Here is a 19,418-nt window from a genome sequence, read left to right on the forward strand (position 1 = left end):
AAAAAATAGTAGGTAAGTCCCTCGGGGTGGGGATTTTAGTATTATAATGAGCTAGGGGTTAATATTGGTCATTCTTTCAGCCTTGTGCACAGACTCTGTGGGTCCAATCTGTGCTGGTGTATCTCTTATTTTGCCTTTTCTGGACAAATAAGTAGTGTAAGGCTCTGTAGTTATCTCATGGTTGCAAGGAGGTTCCCCAGTTCCTGGGAAAGAAACTCAAAAGGGAACGCATCAGTGCACAGAAAGTTCTGGTCAGCCAATCTGACTGGCCTGGAAACTTGAAACATATAAGAACTAAAAAAAAAAAAAAAATTTTAGGACCTTTGCTTCTTCTCTAGCAGTAGCTAAAAGTATTTGTTTTACAAAGGAGAAGGGCAAGGGAGGGAGGAAGGCAGGGCTTCTGTGCCAACACCTTCCTTATGCCTCCTCCCCCCAGCCCCTGGTCAGCTTTTAAAAAAAATTTTTTTTTTTTTTTTCAGTTTTTGGCTGGGGGTGGGTTTGAACCCACCACCTCAGGTATATGGGGCCGGCACCCTACTCCTTTGAGCCACAGGTATTGCCCCCCTGGTCAGCTTTTTTGAAGCCTGTGGGCAAAAGCATCTAATGCCTGACCTCTTGTGATTCAATGTAAGGCTTTTACTTCCTATGAAAGAAGGTTCAGAGAAGTAGGTGAGGCTTCAGGCCTTTTCCATTCTCCCTATAAGCTGTCTGTACCATCAGTGAGGCTATCTCATTTACTGCCCTGCCCCAATCTTTTGTCATCAGCCTTCGGGCAAAGCCCATGGAGTTTGCAGGTGAGTACAGTCATTTTTCAGGTGTGCCAGCATTTCCAGACTCACTTTCTAGCATGAACTTGGCCTGTGGTACATTTTTACAACTTTAGCTCATTCCTATTTGTTTGTATCGTGACCAGCATTGTGTTTCTTCTTCCCAGGCTCTTCCATAGGTGAGACTGTCCTAATGTTCAGTCTTTCCTTGGTTGGCTAATTACTCTGGATTTGAGGTTAGTTGGTTATTCTGTGACCTTAGTTCTCTGATGGGCTAAGGAAAAATGATGATTTTAGCTATTTTGGTTTTTTTTATATTACTAATATATTTTAATATATCCATGCTATCTTTTATACTTTTTGTTTGTTCCATATTTTCTTTTTTTTAACATTGTTTAATTTTATTAAACTAGTACTTTGTATTCTTTTTTTTTTTTTTTTGTAGAGACAGAGTCTCACTTTATGGCCCTCTGTAGAGTGCCATGGCCTCGCACAGCTCACAGCAACCTCCAACTCCTGGGCTTAAGCGATTCTCTTGCCTCAGCCTCCCAAGTAGCTGGGACTACAGGCGCCTGCCACAATGCCCGGCTATTTTTTGGTTGCAGTTTGGCCGGGGCCGGGTTTGAACCCACCACCCTTGGTATATGGGGCTGGCGCCTTACCGACTGAGCCACAGGCGCCGCCCTGTTCCATATTTTCTATGTTTTATTTTTGTTCTCTCTTCTTGCTTACCATATTTAAGATTATTTTCTCTTCTCATTCCATTTTTCCTTTCTTCTACTGGATTGGTACCATTACACTCTGTATTTTTTGTGTGTTACCCAAGATTTGTACATGTGTGTTAGCTTAAAGTTTAGAGTTAATTAATAGCTTTATTTCTTTCCTACTGCATACATAACCGTTAAACTCTAAGTGTCTAATCAGTATCTACCCTTTATACTTCTCAAGAATGAATCCAATTCTGCCCCCTCTGCCCCTCAAACCTATGAAGACATATTGCCACTTCTAAACTGGTCTCCTTGGGCCAGGTGCGGTGGCTTATACCTGTAATCCCAGCACTCTGGGAGCCAAGGCAGGTGGATTGCTTGAGCTCAGGAGTTCAAGACCAGCCTGAGCCAAAGCGAGACCCTCGTTTCTAAAAAATATAAATAAATAACAAGGCATTGTGGCAGGTGCCTATAATCCCAGCTACTTGGGAGGCTGAGACAAGAGAATCACTTGAGCCCAAGAGGTTGCTGTGAGCTATGACGTCATGGCACTCAACCTCTGGAAGACTGAGTGAGACTTTGTCTCAAAAAGATAAAATAAAATTATCCCACTTGGTGCTCGTAGCACAGGGGTTACATGCTGGCCACATACACTGAAGCTGGTGGGATTGAACTCAGCCCAGCCCAGCTAAGCAATAATGACAACTGCAACAGAAAAATATCTGGGCATTGTGGCACGTGCCTGTAGTCCTAGCTACTTGAGAGGGTGTGGCAAGAGAATCCCTTAAGCCCAACAGTTTGAGGTTGCTGTGAGCTGTGATGCCATAGCACTCTACCAAGGGCAACAGTGAGACTCTGTCTCAAAAAAAAATTAATTAATTTAATTAAATGGTCCCCTTGAAGTGATTTTTGGTTTATCACAAGAGAGAAGCACTTCTTCTCCAGGCACCATAAGATGGCATGGAGATGAGAGGTAGAACGCATAGCACACTTCCTTCTTTAAACTCCAATTTCCCATTACCTTAAATGATCTGGTTTCTTTTAGAATGCCACTCTGACTGTGATGTGGAGAATGAATAGGAGGTAACAATTACAGACGCACTGAAAACAGTTGGAAGGCTTCTGTAGTAGTCTAGGCCAAAAGTTTTGGTGTTTTAGTTTAAGATGTTGATGGGAATAGATGGATTTGAGAGATATTTGGGAGATAAACTCACCAGGCAAATGGAACCACAGCAATGTCCATTGCTTTGCTCCATTGTCTGTTCTTTGCCTTGTAATACATCTGTGCTTGTCTTCTATGTGCTGCATCCAGCTATAGGCAGTCTTACTTTTGTGACCTGTCATATTGTACTCAGGACAGGTAGACAGACTTTGGATCAGGCAGTATGGAAATGGCAAATGGTAGGCTTGGAATTCAAAAGAGAGTTTGAGGATTAAGAGTCAGGAATTAATATTAGATGGTAGAAAAGAATGGATTCAGAACATTATTAAGGAATCTGGATCATGCTGGCCAAAAGTCTTGCATAATCTCAACAGATGTATAGGTTACCATCTACAAAGAGATGTTAAGTACCGAATCAAAATCCTTTCCACAATAGGAATTGATTAAACATCTATAGATGAAATACTATATCTGGTTGATAACAGATAAAATATAGTCATTATATCAATGATGAAGTATTTGAAGTATTGGAGAAAGACCTCATCTCATAACAAGGTCAGTTGTTCTGAAGAATTTTCAAAATATCTTAAAACTGATAACTTAATGCCCATGTTCCTACTAAATTGCTCAGAAGGAAAAAAAGCATCATCAACACACAAAGTGTTTAGTAAAGTTATTCATTAATTCAATGACTATTAAGTGTCTATTATATATCAAGTCTTAGGCTAGGTCGGCACTGGTAATATAATGGTGAACAAGATAGATGAGGTCCTTACCCCTGTGGGGATGACATAATAATAAACAGACACAAGTGATAAACAGGTAAACAAAGAGAAATCAAAACAATTTTATATCTAATATATAGTATGGAGAAAGTAAATACAGTGACAAGGGGAATGAGAAGTGGCCAAACTATATCATTTTGCATTTCTGTGAGCAGTGAGTGAGAGTTCCTCTTACTCCACATACTAACCAACATTAGATATTGTCACTGTTTTGATTTTTTGCCATTCTAATAGGTGTGTAGTAGTATTTTGTTGTTAATTTCCCTGGTGACATATGATGTCGAACACTTTCATATGCTTATTTACTATCTGTATGCAGATCTTCTTTGGTGAAGTATCCATTAAGGTCTTTGACCCATCTTTAATCAGGTTGTTTGTTTTCGCGTTGCTGCATTGTAAGAATGCTTTGAATTGTAGGGAGATCAAAATATGCCATCCATCTCAAAATATGGCACCTTGGCACGGGATTATTCTGAGCTAAAGACTATTGAGAAGAAGCAAACACGAGAAAAATCTTTTTGCCCTTCTACCAGAAAGGACAGGATGATCTTTAATCACTTGACACAACCCTAGACTCTTTTATTATTATTATTAAATCATAGTTGTGTACATTAATGCAATCATTGGGCACCATACACTTGTTTTATGTACCATTTGATATATTTTCATTACACTGGTTAACATAGCCTTCCTGGCATTTTCTTAGTTATTGTGTTAAGATATTTGTATTCTACATTTAGTAAGTTTCACATGTACACTTGTAAGATGCACCGTAGGTATGATCCCACCAATCACCCTCCCTCTGCCCATCCTCACCCCTTCTCTCCCCTCCGTCTCCCCCTTCCCTATATTCTTAGGTTATAATTGGGTTATAGCTTTCATATCAAAGGCATAACTCAATTTCACAGTAAGGCTGAGTACATTGGATACATTCTCTTCCATTCTTGAGATACTTTACTAACAAGAATATGTTCCATCCATGTAAACATGAAAGGGTAAAGTCTCCATCTTTCTTTAAGGCTGCATAATATTCCATGGTGTACATATACCACAATTTATTAATCCATTCATGTATTGATGGGCACTTGGGCTTTTTCCATGACTTAGCAATTATGAATTGAGCTGCAATAAACATTCTGGTACAAATATCTTTGCTATAATGTGATTTTTGGTCTTCTGGATATATAACTAGTAGAGGAATTGTAGGATTGAATGGCAGGTCTATTTTTAGATCTCTAAGTGTTCTCCAAACATCTTTCGAAAAGGAACGCATTAGTTTGCATTCCCACCAGCAGTGTAGAAGTGTTCACTTTTCTCCGCATCCACACCAACATCTCTGGTCTTGGGATTTTGTGATATGGGCTACTCTTACTGGGGTTAGATGATATCTCAAAGTAGTTTTGATTTGCATTTCTCTGATGATTAAGGATGATGATTTTTCATATGTCTGTAGGCCATGCACCTATCTTCTTCAGAAAAGTTTCTCTTCAAGTCCCTTGCCCAGCCTGAGATGGGATCACTTGTTCTTTTCTTGCTAATACGTTTGAGTTCTCTGTGGATTCTGGTTATTAAATCTTTGTGGGAGACATAACCTGCAAATATCTTCTCCTACTCTGAGGGCTGTCTGCTTGCTTTACTTACTGTGTTCTTGGCTGTGCAGAAGCTTTTTAGTTTGATCAGGTCCCAGTAGTCTATTTTTGAAGCTGCTTCAATTGCCCAGGCGGGGGCGGGGGGGGGATCCTCCTCATAAAATATTTGCCCAGACAGATTTCTTCGAGAATTTTTTATCTCTGCACTTTATTCTAGTTTTTTTTTTTTTTTATAGTTTCATGTCTTAAGTTTAAACCTTTAATCCAGTGAGAGTCTATCTTAGTTAATGGTGAAAGGTATGGGTCCAGTTTCGGTCTTCTACAGGTCGCCAGCCAGGTCACCCAACACCCTTTGTTAAATAGGGAATCTTTTCCCCACTGAATGTCTTAATTGGCTTGTCAGAGATCAAATAATGGTAAGTAGCTGGGTTAATCTCTTGATTCTCTATTCTGTTCCATACATCTACCTCTCTGTTTTTGTGCCAGTACCATGCTGTTTTGATCACTATCAATTTATAGTATAGTCTGAGGTCTGGTAGCGTGATTCCTCCTTCTTTGTTTTTATTTCTGAGTAATGTTTGGCTATTTAAGGGTTTTTCTTATTCCATGTAAAACGAAGTATTATTTTTTCAAGATCTTTAAAGTATGACAGTGGAGCTTTAATAGGGACTGCATTAAAATTGTATATTGCTCTGGGTAGTATGGACATTTTAACAATGTTGATTCTTCCCAGCCATGAACATGGTATGTTTTTACATTTGTTAACATTTTCAGCTATTTCTTTTCTTAGAGTTTCATAGTTCTCTTTGTAGAGGTCTTTCACATGCTTTGTTAGATAAACTCCCAAATATTTCATCTTCTTTGGCACTACTGTGACCGAAATAGAGTCCTTGACTGTTTTTTCAGCATGACTATTGTTGGTATATATATAAAGGCTACCGATTTATGAATGTTGATTTTGTAACCTGAGATACTGCTGTATTCTTGTGATCACTTCTAAGAGTTTGTAGTAGAATCCCTGGTGTTTTCCAGATATACAATCATATCATCTGCGAAGAGTGAAAGTTTGATCTCTTCTGACCCTATATGGATACGCTTGATTGCCTTTTCTTCCCTAATTGCAATGGCTAAAATTTCCATTACAATATTAAAGAGCAGTGGAGACAATGGGCAACCTTGCCTGCTTCCTGATCTGAGAGGAAATGATTTCAACTTAACTCCATTCAATAGGCTATTGGCTGTGGGTTTGCTGTAGATGGGCTCTATCAGTTTTAAGAAATGTCCCTTCTATACCAATTTTCTTAAGTGTTGTGATCATGAAGGGATGCTGGATATTATCAAAAGCTTTTACTGGGTGGCGCCTGTGGCTCAAGGAGTAGGGCACCTGTCCCATATGCTGGAAGTGGCGGGTTCAAACCCAGCCCCGGCCAAAAACCACAAAAAAAAAAAAAAAAAAAAAAAAAGCTTTTTCTGCATCAATTAAGAGAATCATATGGTCTTTGTTTTTTAGTTTGTTTATGTGCTGAATTATATTTATAGATTTATGTATATTGAACCAGCCTTGAGACCCTAGGATAAAACCCACTTGGTCATGATGTATAATTTGTTTTATGTGTTGCTGGATTCTGTTTGTTAGGATCTTGTTGATTATTTTTGCATCAATATTCATTAGTGATATTGGTCTATAATTTTCTTTTCTTGTTGGGTCTTTTCCTGGTTTGGGGATCAAGGTGATGTTTGCTTCATAGAACGTGTTAGATAGTATTTCTTCTTTGAGTAATGTAGGTACTAGTTTCTCTTTAAAGATTTGGTAGAATTCTGACGTGAAGACATCTGGTCCCGGGCTTTTCTTTTTAGGGAGATTTTGTATGGTTGATGCTATTTCAGAACTTGATATATGCCGGTTCAGCATTTCCACTTGATTCTAGCTAAGTCTTGGAAGGTGATGTGCTTCCAAATATTGGTCAATTTCCTTCAGATTTTCATATTTCTGAGAATAAAGTTTCTTGTAATATTCATTAAGGATTTTTTGAATTTCTGAGGAGTCTGTTGTTATTTCATCTTTGTCATTTCTGATTGATAAAATTAGAGATTTTACTCTTTTTTTCCTGGTTAGGTTAGCCAAAGGTTTATCTATTTTATTGACCTTTTCAAAAAACCAACTTTTAGATTTATTGATCTGTTGTATAATCCTTTTGTTTTCAATTTCATTTAATTCTGCTCTAATTTTGGTTATTTCTTTTCTTCTACTGGGTTTGGGGTTGGAATGTTCTTCCTTTTCCAGTTGCTTGAGATGTCCCATTAGGTTGTTAACTCTCTTTCCATTCTCTTGAGGAAGGCTTGCAGTGCTATAAATTTCCCTCTTAGGACTGCCTTTACAGTATCACAGACATTCTGATAACTCGTGTCTTCATTGTTGTTTTGTTCCAAAAATTTGGTAATTTCCTTCTTAATCCCATCTATGACCCAGCTATCATTAAGCATAAGGTTATTTAACTTCCTTGTTTTTGTATGAGTATGCAGATTCCTGTTGTTACTGAGTTCAACTTTTATTCCATGGTGGTTCAAGAAGATGCAAGGAATAATGTCTTTTCCTTTAAATTTACTGAGGTTAGACTTGTGACCTAAGATGTGATCAATTTTGGAGTATGTTCCATGGGCTGATGAGAAGTATGTGTATTCAGTTTTGTAGGAATGAAATGTTCTGTATGTCTGTTAAATCCAAATGTTGGATGGTTAGGTTTAAATCTAAAATTTCTTTGCTCAGCTTCTTATTGAAGGATCTATCCAACACTGCCAAAGGAGTGTTAAAGTCTCCAACTATTATGGAGCTGGAGGAAATCAAGTTGCTCATGTCTGTTAGAGTTTCTCTTATAAATTGAGGGGCATTTTGGTTGGATGCATAAATATTAATAATTGAAATCTCATCATGTTAAATATTACCTTTAACAAATATGAAGTGACCATTCTTATCCTTCCTTACTTTTGTTGGTTTAAAGCCTATTGTATCTGCAAATAGAATTGCAACACCTGCTTTTCTCTGATTTTCGTTTGCCTGAAATATACCCTGTTTCCCCAAAAAAAAGACAGTGTCTTATTTTAAGGTGTGCTCCCAAAGATGCGCTAGGTCTTATTTTCAGGGGACGTCTTATCTTTCCTGTAAGTAGGTCTTATTTTCGGAGGATGTCTTATTTTCGGGGAAATGGGGTAGATGACCATCCCTTTACCCTGAGTCTATATTTATGTTTTATGGTAAGATGAGATTCTTGTATGCAGAAGATATCTGGCCTGAGTTTTTGTATCCAGTCAGCCAACCTGTGCCTCTTTAGAGGACAGTTCAAGCCATTCACATTAATGGAGAATATTGATAAGCCTGGTAAAATTTTGGGTATCGAGTTTTTTGAAAGTCCAGTGGACATTTTTAATCCCTTTGCCACAGTGGAAAAAGTTGGAGTTTGATCAAACATTTCCGAGTGAGTTTACTTTTGTGGTAGAGGATTGTGCTGGTCATTATGGAGGATAGGTCTGAGAATATCCTGGAGAGCTGGTTTAGTTATGGCAAATTTCTTCAACATGTGAATGTCATTAAAGTATTTAATTTCTCCATCATAAATGAAACTCAGTTTAGCTGGATACAGAATCCTGGGCTGAAAGTTATTTTGTTTTAGGAGATTAAAAGTCGATGACCCTCTTCTGTCTTGAAAGGTTTCAGCAGAGAGATCTGCAGTCATTCTAATATTCTTCTCTTTGTAGGTTATGGATTTCTTACATCTGGCTGCTTTCAGAATTTTCTCCTTCATATTAACTTTAGTGAATTGAATTATGATGTGCCTGGGGGATGTCTTATTTGGGTTGAGTCATGCTGGGGTTCTGAAACTGTTTGCTATCTGAATTTCAGAATCTCTTGGCGTGTCTGGAAATTTCTCTTTCATAATTTTATGGAGAAGAGCCTCTATGCCTTGTGAAGCCACTTCATCACTTTCAGGGATTCCAATGAGGTGAATATTAGCCTTCTTTGCATTATCCCAGAGCTCTCTGAGAGAATGATCTGTTTTTGCTCTCCATTTCTCTTTCTGTTTGAGAGTTTGGGAGTGTTCAAAAGCTTTGTCTTCAATGTCAGAAATCCTTTCTTCTGCTTGCTCCACTCTAATACTGAGGGATTCTACTGTATTTTTCAGATCTTTGAGGGCTGCAAATTCTTGCCTCAATGTGTCAAAATCTTTGGTGATTTTGTCTTTAAATTTGTTGAATTCTTGAGACAACTTTTGAATTGCTTGTGGAACTTCTGATTCCAACTCTTCCTCCCTTCTATTCATCTTGTTTACAATCCAAATTCTGAATTCGATTTCTGACATCTCAGCCATCTGTTTATGAAAGGGATCTTCAGTTGCTTCTGCCATATCTTTCCTTGGGGGGGTTGATCTACTCTGGTTATTCATGTTACCAGAGTTTTTCTGCTGATTCCGCCCCATGATTGTTTTACACCATCCGACTAGATGAGCAGATAAAGAGAAGTTGGGTTGGGAGCTCCAGAAGTAGTGATTAACCAGCCCTTTGCCCCAAAGCTGGGACTAGTGTCTGTACCTTTCCCCTGGAGCTTTGCCAAGGACCTGTACAGTGCTACGGCCTGAGAAACTGGGGACATGTGATGGGGCTAAGTGGTTCTGTCTTGTTTTCAGCTGGTCTCTGTCCTACCCTAGTGTATCAGTTACTGTGATTTGAAATCTCAGCTATGGAGAAATACTAGCAATTAAGTCACCCTGCCCCCCATAGGCAACAATTGAAAAAGGAAAATCAAATCTTCCCCCAACCACACACCCAGGTACCACTTGGATTGTCCTTGGGTTATTGGTCCAGTTCAAGAGGTCCAAATCAATTGTCTCAGTCAGGACCTGCCTCAAGTGGAAGAGTTTAAAAGGTCTCTGGCAACTAGATCACAAGCATCTGCTGACAACTCAAATATGACTTGCTCTGGTGTTCCATGAGGTCAGGAGGACCCACCCAGCAAATAGATTAGTCTGGAAAGGTTGACACCTCCTTCCCCACCTTGCACCTCTGTCACACCCAGTCACCTATAACCGCACAGGGCTGTGACCCAGTTGCCTCCAATGAGCAGATACTCCAGGGATTTGCACCTGCCTGGATCACATGGAGATCTATGTCTCCTCAGCCAGGCCACTGTTCTCTGCCACTATCTGGCAGGTGGAGGTGAGGCCTGACAACCTCAGATGCTTAATGGAATCTGGGGCTGTTCACTCAGTTCCAGCCCTGCTCCTGATTGATGTTACTGACAGAACAGAACAACTTCACAGAATTTGTTTCTGTCCCAGCTATATTGCCTTGCAGAAGAGAAGCTGTTAGCGTTCACAGAACCTGAGCCTCAGGCCCTGTCTGTGCCGGTGCCCAGTCTTGGCTACTGTTTTTATTTGCTGCACAGTTAGCTGTCAGTTCCAGCCTCTGCCTACCCTCCTTTGTCTCAGCTAATGATCCCCTGAGGGCCGGGTACATTCAGGCTCAGTAAAGCGGTCCTCTGGGTCAGCCCCACCCTAGGAATCTGCCAGCTCTGTGCGTGCATATTCTAGTCCCCATGCTCCACCCAGGTCGGTACAGCCTCAGGCAAACCCTTTACTCATGGGGCCTGTGTTTCCATCCCAGATCTGTTCCACCAGTGGCTACCACCAAAGAAGATGCCTGGCCTCCTCTGGTTGCCCAGAGAGACAGGGGATGTGACTCTGGAATATCCAGGGGTGAGCCCTATTGTTGCCAAAAACGGCTGCTGCTCTGTGCTTTGGGGCACCACCACTCCTACATGGTTCCCTCTCCACTGACCATCCTCTCCTTACTCCTGTGCTGAAGAATCAGCACTGACCAGCAGCAGTCCATGCCCTGTCCACACCTCTCGAGAAAATATCCAAGAATCTGGACTCCTGGGGGACAGGCTTCCAGACCTCAGAGTGAGAGTGGAGGGGAGTGCTGGGAGCTCAGAATTGCAGGTAGAGAATATGTACAGTTTTATACAATTTCATGCCTGGCGGGAGAACACCATGGCACCCTAGTAGTGGAAGTAGGTCCAGTTTTTAGAGGGTCTCTCCTGTGGGATATAATGGAAGGACTTTTGAACTCTGCTCATTTGTTTATGGAGTACTCCGAGCTGTTCTCATGGGAGAGGGGACTCCCATCCGCTTGGCAATGGATTTTGTACCTTTTGTTTGTACCTTTTTTGTACCTTTTGTGCGATCCTTGGGGTCGCACCTCGCCTCAGCAGGGTTGATGTGCGTTCTTCAACCTTCTTTCTTGGCGCCGCTCTAATCCACCAGGTTACTTGCTATATTTCTGTCCTTTAACTCTTCTTCTGGGTGGGAGCCTCTGTGGAAAGCTGGCTTCAGTCAGCCGTCTCGCCATCTTGCCTCTGCCCCCAACCCTAGACTCTTAATCAGCCCAGAGACTCAGAGAGGAATCCATGTAACAACCCTTACCAAAGCAATCCTTATTTTCCATTAGTTTCCCCCATTCATTTACCTTCCCACAGTTTGCTGGCTGGAAAAACCTAAAGTAATTTTCCTTTGCCTTTTCACTTCTCTAAAAATGTATTGTTCTTTCTTAGGATGCTCTATAAGTCTAAGGTTCTAACCACCCCTTTTAGTAACTCATCACTGACATTTCTCACACATGTAAGTGCAATGCACACAAGGCACATGTTAGCAAACTCTGCCCATTTGTCTCTTGTTAATTTTCCTTTTGTAATAGAATTTTCAGGGTCCCAGTTACAGAACCTAGGAATATAGAAGAAAAATAGGAATATAGAGGAAAAAAGAATTCCCCCCCCCCATAGTTTATTTCGACAGCAGTTCTTTATAAAATATATCTTTTGTCAATATTTTCTCTTAGTTTGTGGTTTGTCTTCTCATTCTCTTGATAGGGTCATTCACAGAGAAATTTTTTAATTTCAATAATGTACAGTTTATCAATTTTCTATTTTATGGATTGTCTTTGGTATGATACTAAAAAGGCATTGCATTAAGGTGGCAAATTTTGTTATGTATATTGTGTTAGTCTGTTTTGTGCTGCTATAAGACAATATCAGACTGGGTGGTAATTTATAAAGAAAATACCCTGTGCACTGGGGCAAGCAAGTTCAAACCCAGCCTGGACCTGCTAAACAAAGCAAAAAAAAAATATTTTTTACCATTCAAGAGGCTGAAAGTCCCAGATTAAGGGACCCACATCTGATGAGTGCCTTCTTGCTGTGTCATCCCATGGCAGAGGGTAGAAATACAAGTCCAGTAGGGTTGAGAGGAAGGGGCCTAACTTATCCTTTCGTCAGGAACACACTCCTGCAATAACCAACCCATTCTTGGCAATAATTGAATTAAACCATTCATAAGGACAGAGCCCTTATGACCTAATCACCTCTTACTGTTGTTGCATTGGAATACTAGTAGATGTACCACATATTCAAACCAGAGTAGGGCGTTGGTCCAATATGCCAGAGGTGGCAGGTTCAAACCCAGCCCTGGCCAAAAACCAAAAAAAAAAAAAAACGAAAAAAGAAAACACATATTCAAACCACAGCCCAAAATTATTTTGACCAAAAATTTTTTTAATTCGAGAAAAAAGTAATTGCCATACCCAAAGTCACCTAGATTTTTTCCTATGTCATCGTATAGTAGTTTTACAGTTTTATAATTTTTAGTTTTTGTTTTATAATTTTATATTTAAGCCTTTGATTCATTTCAAGTTAATTTTTGTGAGTTGTGAGTTCTGTGTCTAAATTCATTTTTTGCATGTGGATATCCAAAGCAAACATTTTTTAAAAATAGACTATAAGGTTAATATTTGCTCATTATAGAAATTTTCTAAAAGGCAAACAAATACTATAAAGAAGAAAATTGAAATTACAACCATTAACACTTTGATGTATTACCAATTAGTCCTTTATACATGCATTTTAACATTTTTATCTTGCTTCTTTAATTTAAACATCATAATACCTGTATGACCATATTCCTTATGTAATTAAAAGTTCTTTGTAAACTCCATTTTAATAGTTGGATATACTTTGAGCATACCATATATTATCATTTATTTAGTTTTCCTATTGTTGGAAATTCTTATTTCTAACTTTTACCATAATACCGTGATGAATACCTTTGTGTAAAAAGATTTCTCCCTTGTGTTTTGAATTATTTCCTTACAATCAAGCCATATTAAGAGAATTACAGAATCATGCATAAGGGGAAATAATGTTTGAGCTCTTACTGCATAAGGTCCAGTTGCTTTCTACGAAGCTTATACTAATTTGTAATTCTATCACTAGCAGATAAGTACCTGTCTCCACTCAGTTCTCACTACTACTGAACAGTCATTTAGAAATCTTTACTAATTTTAAAGGTAAAAATTGTACCCCATTGTTGTAATTGCTATTTCGTTGACTACTAGTGAGGTTGAACAAATATTCATTAGTTAGCTATTTGGGTTATAAATTACTTATTCATAAATTGTCTCATTTAAGTTACTGTTTTTTCCAAATTGTTTAACAGTTATTGGTTTGTTTTTAGAAAAACTGGGAAAGCTTACATAAATGAGGTATTGCAACATGACACTCCTAAAGGATTTTTGACGTCAGTTATTGCAGAAATGATACAGCCTTTTGGAATAGAGGAGGTGACAGAGAGTTCTTGTTTGTCTAGTTCTCTTTCCATTACTTACACTGGAAATTCCGTCTATAAACTTACTCTTGATTCACAAGGTAAGTGTAATAATATAAAACATCTCTGATGACTAGAAAAAAATATTTTTTTAAAAATGTTCTTACCTATTTAACTTTTTATTTCAGATTAATACAAGGATACATACAATTAGGTTACGTTGTTTGTGTTTGTTAGGTAAAGTCTATGTTGCATTTGAGCCCTTCACCTAGGAGATGTTCCTCCTACATTGTACCCAACAGGTGAGAGGGTAACATACCCCCTCTCCTATTGAGGTACCCGCTCTCCCTGTCCTCTCCCCCCTTCCTGAATTCGAATGTGTTTTTCTCTCACGTGAACATGTAGTTGTTCATTTACTAGTTTCATATTAATATTGAGTATGTTTGATGCTTGTTTTTCCATTCTTGTGATACTTTACTTAGGAGGATGTTCCCCAAATCCTTCCAGGTAAACACAAGAGATGTGAAGTCTCCATGTTTCTTTATGGCTGAACAGTATTCCATGGTAGACATGTACCACAATTTATTTATCCATTCATGGGTTGATGGCACTAGGGTTGTTTCTACATCTTTGCAATTGTGAGCTGAACTGCTATAAGCATTCAAGTGCAAATGTCCTTATGGTAAAATGATTTTTTTCCTTCAGAATAGGTACAAATGGCATTGCAGGATCAAATGGAAGGTGTATTTTTAGCTCTTTGATGTTTCTTATATATTTTTTAAGGAATCTCCATACTTCTTTCCAAAAAGGTTGTATTAGTTTCCATCCCACCAACAGTGTATAGGTATTTCCTTCTCTCTGCACCCGTTCCAGCATGTGCCGCTTTGGGGTTTTGTGATGTGGGCTATTCTTGCTGGGGTTAGGTGATATCTCAGGGTGGTTTTGATTTGCATTTCTCTGATGATTAGGGATGATACACATTCTTTCATATGTTTATTGGCCATTCATCTGTTTTTTGGGGAGAAGGTTCTATTCATGTCTCTTGCCCAGTGATCAATGGGCTGTTTGCTCTTTTCTTCTTGAGTAGTTTGACTTCTCTGTAAATTCTAGTTACCAGCCCTTTGTCAGATTCATAACATGCAAATATCTTCTCCCTTTCTGAAGTAGTCTATTTGCTTTAGTTGTTATTCCCTTTATTGTACAGAAGCTTTTTAGTTTGATCAGGTCCCATTTATTTTTTTGTGTTGCTGCAATTGCCAATGAGGTATTTTTGTTTGTTTATTTTTGAGACAGAGTCTCATTATGTTGCCCTTGGTAGAGTGCCATGGTGTCACAGCAACCTCAAAATCTTGGGCTGAAGTGATTCTCTTGCCCCAGCCTCCCAAATAACTGGGACTACAGGCACTTGCCACAATGCCTGGCTATTTTTTTTGTTGCAGTTATCTTTGTTGTTTAGCTGGCGTGGGCTGGGTTAAAACCTGCCACCTTCAGTGTATGTGGTTGGTGCCATAACCACTCTGCTACAGGAGCTGAGGCCAATGAGGTGTTTTTCATAAAATCTTTTCCTGGGCCAATATCATCAAGAGTTTTTGGTGGTGCCCATAGCTCAGCGGGTAGGGGGCTGGCCACATACACTGAGGCTGATAGGTTCAAACCTGAGCCAACTAAAACAACAATGACAATTGCAACAAAAAATAGCCAGATGTTGTGGCAGGTACCTGTAGTCCCAGCTACTTGGAAGGCTGAGGCAAGAGAACTGCTTAAGCCCAAGAGGTTGAGGTTGCTGTGAGCTGTGAAGCCATGGAACTCTACCCAGAGTGACAGCTTGAGACTCTGTCTCAAAGAGACGATGAATTAACAAGCTGTGGTATATATATACCATGGAATACTATTCAGCCATTTAAAAAAAAATAGAGACTTTACAGACTTTGAATTAACCTGGGTGGAAGTGTAACAGATTATTCTTAGTAAAGCATTACAAGAATGGAGAAGCCTGAATCCTATGTATTTAATTTTGATATATGGACAATTAATCACAATTAATGACAAGGTGGGGGTGGGGGAAGGGGAGAGCAGAGAGAGAGAAAAAGGGAGGGGTGGAGTATTGGTGTGTGACACACCTTTGGGGGGCAAGGCACAATTGTAAGAGGGACTTTACCTAACAAATGCAATCAGTGTAACCTGGTTTCTTGTACCCTCAATGAATCCCCAACAATAAAAAAAAAAAAGAAGTAATAGTGAAATAGAAAAAAAAATAATTTTTATCATATTGTGTCTTAAATTTAAGTCTTTTATCCAGTGTGAGTCAATTTTTGTAAGTGGTGAAGGCTATAGGTTCAGTTTCAGTCTTTTACACGTGGCTAACCAGTTCTCCCTGCACCATTTATTAAATAAGTATACTTTTCCCCACTATATGCTTTTGTCTGTTTATCAAAGATCATATGGTGATATGTGGCTGTTTTTATCTCTAGCTTCTCTATTCTGTTCCATAGATCTATATCTCTATTTTTGTGCCAGTACCATGCTTTTTTTTTTTATCACTATAGACTTGTAATATAGCATAAAGTTTGGTAATGTGATATCTCTAGATTTGTTCTTATTTCTTAGAATTGTGTTTGCTATTTGAGGTTTTTTTCTGGTTCCATATGAAATGAAGTACTATTTTTTTCAAGTTTTTCAAAGTATGAGTTAGTGCTTTAATGGAGATTGCATTAAACCTATAGATCACTTTGGCTAGTATGGACATTTTAACAATATTGATTCCTCCCAGCCATGAACATGGCATATTCTTTCATTTGTTAACGTTTTCTGCTATTTCTTTTCTTGGGGTTTCATAGTTCTCTCTGTAGAGATCTTTCACGTCCTTTGCTAGGTATATCCCCAGGTATTTTATTTTCTTTGAAGTTACTGTGAAGGGAATTGTGTTTTTGATTTGCTTCTCAGCCTGACTTTTGTTGGCATATATGAAGGCTACTGATTTCTGGATATTTATTTTATATCCTGAGACATTACTGTATTTCTTGATCACTTCCAGGAGTCTTGTGGTTGAATCCCTGGGGTTTTCTAAGTATATGATTATATCATTAGAAAGAGCAAAAGTTTGACCTCCTTTGTCCCTATTTAGATACCCTTGATATCCTTCTCTTGCCTTATTGCATTGGCTAGGACTTCTAGAATTATGTTGAATAGTAGTGGTGATAGGGGACATCCTTGTCTGGTTCTAGTTCTAACTGGAAATACTTTCAGTCTTACTCCAATAAGTATGATGTTGACTGTGGGTTTGTCATAGATGGCTTTCTATCAGTTTCAGAAATGTTCCATCTATACCTATTTTCTTAAGTGTTCTTATCAGAAAAAGATGCTGAATGTTGTTGAATGTTTTTTCTGCATGTGTTGAGAGGACCATATGTCTTTGTTTTTGCTTCTATTTATATGGTGAATTATGTTTATGAATTTGCATATGTTGAACCAGCCTTGCATCTCTGGGATAAAGCTCCCTTAATCATGATGTATAATTTTGTTAAAATGTAGCTATATTATATTTGCTAGGCTTTTGTTGCATTAATATTCATTAATGATATTGATCTGTAGTTTCCTTTTTGTTGGATCCTTTTCTGGTTTTGATATCAAAGTGGTATTTACTTTGTAGAAGGTGTTGGGGAGGGTTTCTTCCTTCTCCATTTGGAATAAGTTCTGCAATATAGGTACCAGCTCTTATTTGAAGGTTTGGCAGAATTCTATTGTGAAGCTGTCTGGTCTAGGACTTTTTTTATTGTTGGAAGCTTTTTTATTGTTGCAATTTTGGTGCTTGATAACTGGTCTGTTCGAGAGTTCTAATTGTTTCTGATTAACTTTGGGGAAGTAGTGTGATCCCAAATATTGGTCTATTTCCTTCCCATTTTCAAATTTCTGGGCGTAGACTTTTTTGTAATAGTCGGTGATGATCTTTTGTATCTCTATGGTATCTGCTACTATTTCCCATTTTCTTTTTCATTTCTGATTGAGGTTATTTGAAATCTTATATTTCTGTTTCTAGTTAATCTGGCCAAGGGTTTATTGATTTTATTAATTTTTTCTAAGAACCAACTTTTTGCTTTGCTAATCTTCCAAAAGTTTCTTTTGTTCTCAATTTCATTTAATTCTGATCTAATTTTGGTTGTTTCTTTTCTTCTGCTAGGTTTGAGATTGTATTGCTCTTCCTTTTTTTTTTATTTTTTATTTTTTATTGTTGGGGATTCATTGAGGGTACAATAAGCCAGGTTACACTGATTGCAATTGTTAGGTAAAGTCCCTCTTGCAATCATGTCTTGCCCCCATAAAGTGCGACACACACCAAGGCCCCACCCACCTCCCTCCTTCCCTCTTTCTGTTTCCCCCACCATAACCATAATTGTCACTAATTGTCCTCATATCAAAATTGAGTACATAGGATTCATGCTTCTCCATTCTTGTGATGCTTTACTAAGAATAATGTCTTCCACGTCCATCCAGGTTAATACGAAGGATTAAAGTCTCCATTTTTTTTAATGGCTGAATAGTATTCCATGGTATACATATACCACAGCTTGCTAATCCATTCCTGGGTTGGTGGGCATTTAGGCTGTTTCCACATTTTGGCGATTGTAAATTGAGCTGCAATAAACAGTCTAGTAAAAGTGTCCTTATGATAAAAGGATTTCTTTCCTTCTGGGTAGATGCCCAGTCATGGGATTGCAGGATCAAATGGGAGGTCTAGCTTGAGTGCTTTGAGGTTTCTCCATACTTCCTTCCAGAAAGGTTGTACTAGTTTGCAGTCCCACCAGCAGTGTAAAAGTGTTCCCTTCTCTCCACATCCACGCCAGCATCTGCAGTTTTGAGATTTTGTGATGTGGGCCATTCTCACTGCGGTTAGATAATACCTCAGGATTGTTTTGATTTGCATTTCTCTAATATATAGAGATGATGAACATTTTTTCATGTGTTTGTTAGCCATTCGTCCGTCATCTTTAGAGAAAGTTCTATTCATGTCTCTTGCCCATTGATATATGGGATTGTTGGCTTTCTTCATGTGGATTAATTTGAGTTCTCTATAGATCCTAGTTATCAAGCTTTTGTCTGATTGAAAATATGCAAATATCCTTTCCCATTGTGTAGGTTGTCTCTTTGCTTTGGTTATTGTCTCCTTAGCTGTACAGAAGCTTTTCAGTTTAATGAAGTCCCATTTGTTTCTTTTTGTTGTTGTTGCAATTGCCATGGCAGTCTTCTTCATGAAGTCTTTCCCCAGGCCAATATCTTCCAGTGTTTTTCCTATGCTTTCTTGGAGGATTTTTATTGTTTCATGCCTTAAGTTTAAGTCCTTTATCCATCTTGAATCAATTTTTGTGAGTGGGGAAAGGTGTGGGTCCAGTTTCAGTCTTTTACATGTAGACATCCAGTTCTCCCAACACCATTTATTGAATAGGGAGTCTTTCCCCCAAGGTATGTTCTTGTTTGGTTTATCAAAGATTAGGTGGTTGTAAAATGTTAGTTTCATTTCTTGGTTTTCAATTCGATTCCAAGTGTCTATGTCTCTGTTTTTGTGCCAGTACCATGCTGTCTTGACCACTGTGGCTTTGTAGTACAGACTAAAATCTGGTATGCTGATGCCCCCAGCTTTATTTTTGTTACAGAGAACTGCCTTAGCTATACTGGGTTTTTTTCGGTTCCATACAAAACGCAGAATCATTTTTTCCAAATCTTGAAAGTACGATGTTGGTATTTTGATAGGAATGGCACTGAATA

At 38.6% G+C, this 19,418-nt stretch overlaps 1 protein-coding gene across 1 annotated transcript in view; it reads left to right on the forward strand.

The window, feature by feature from the left end:
* The window catches only part of CATSPERB (cation channel sperm associated auxiliary subunit beta), a 157,520-nt gene that overhangs the window by 93,398 nt on the left and 44,704 nt on the right, over window positions 1-19,418 (forward strand). The window contains exon 17 of the mRNA XM_053603647.1: window positions 13,569-13,759. Coding sequence (XP_053459622.1) covers window positions 13,569-13,759 — 191 coding nt within the window. The remainder of the gene's footprint in view (window positions 1-13,568; window positions 13,760-19,418) is intronic.

Source organism: Nycticebus coucang, chromosome 9 (assembly GCF_027406575.1).
Source record: "Nycticebus coucang isolate mNycCou1 chromosome 9, mNycCou1.pri, whole genome shotgun sequence".
Taxonomy (NCBI): Eukaryota; Metazoa; Chordata; class Mammalia; order Primates; family Lorisidae; genus Nycticebus; species Nycticebus coucang.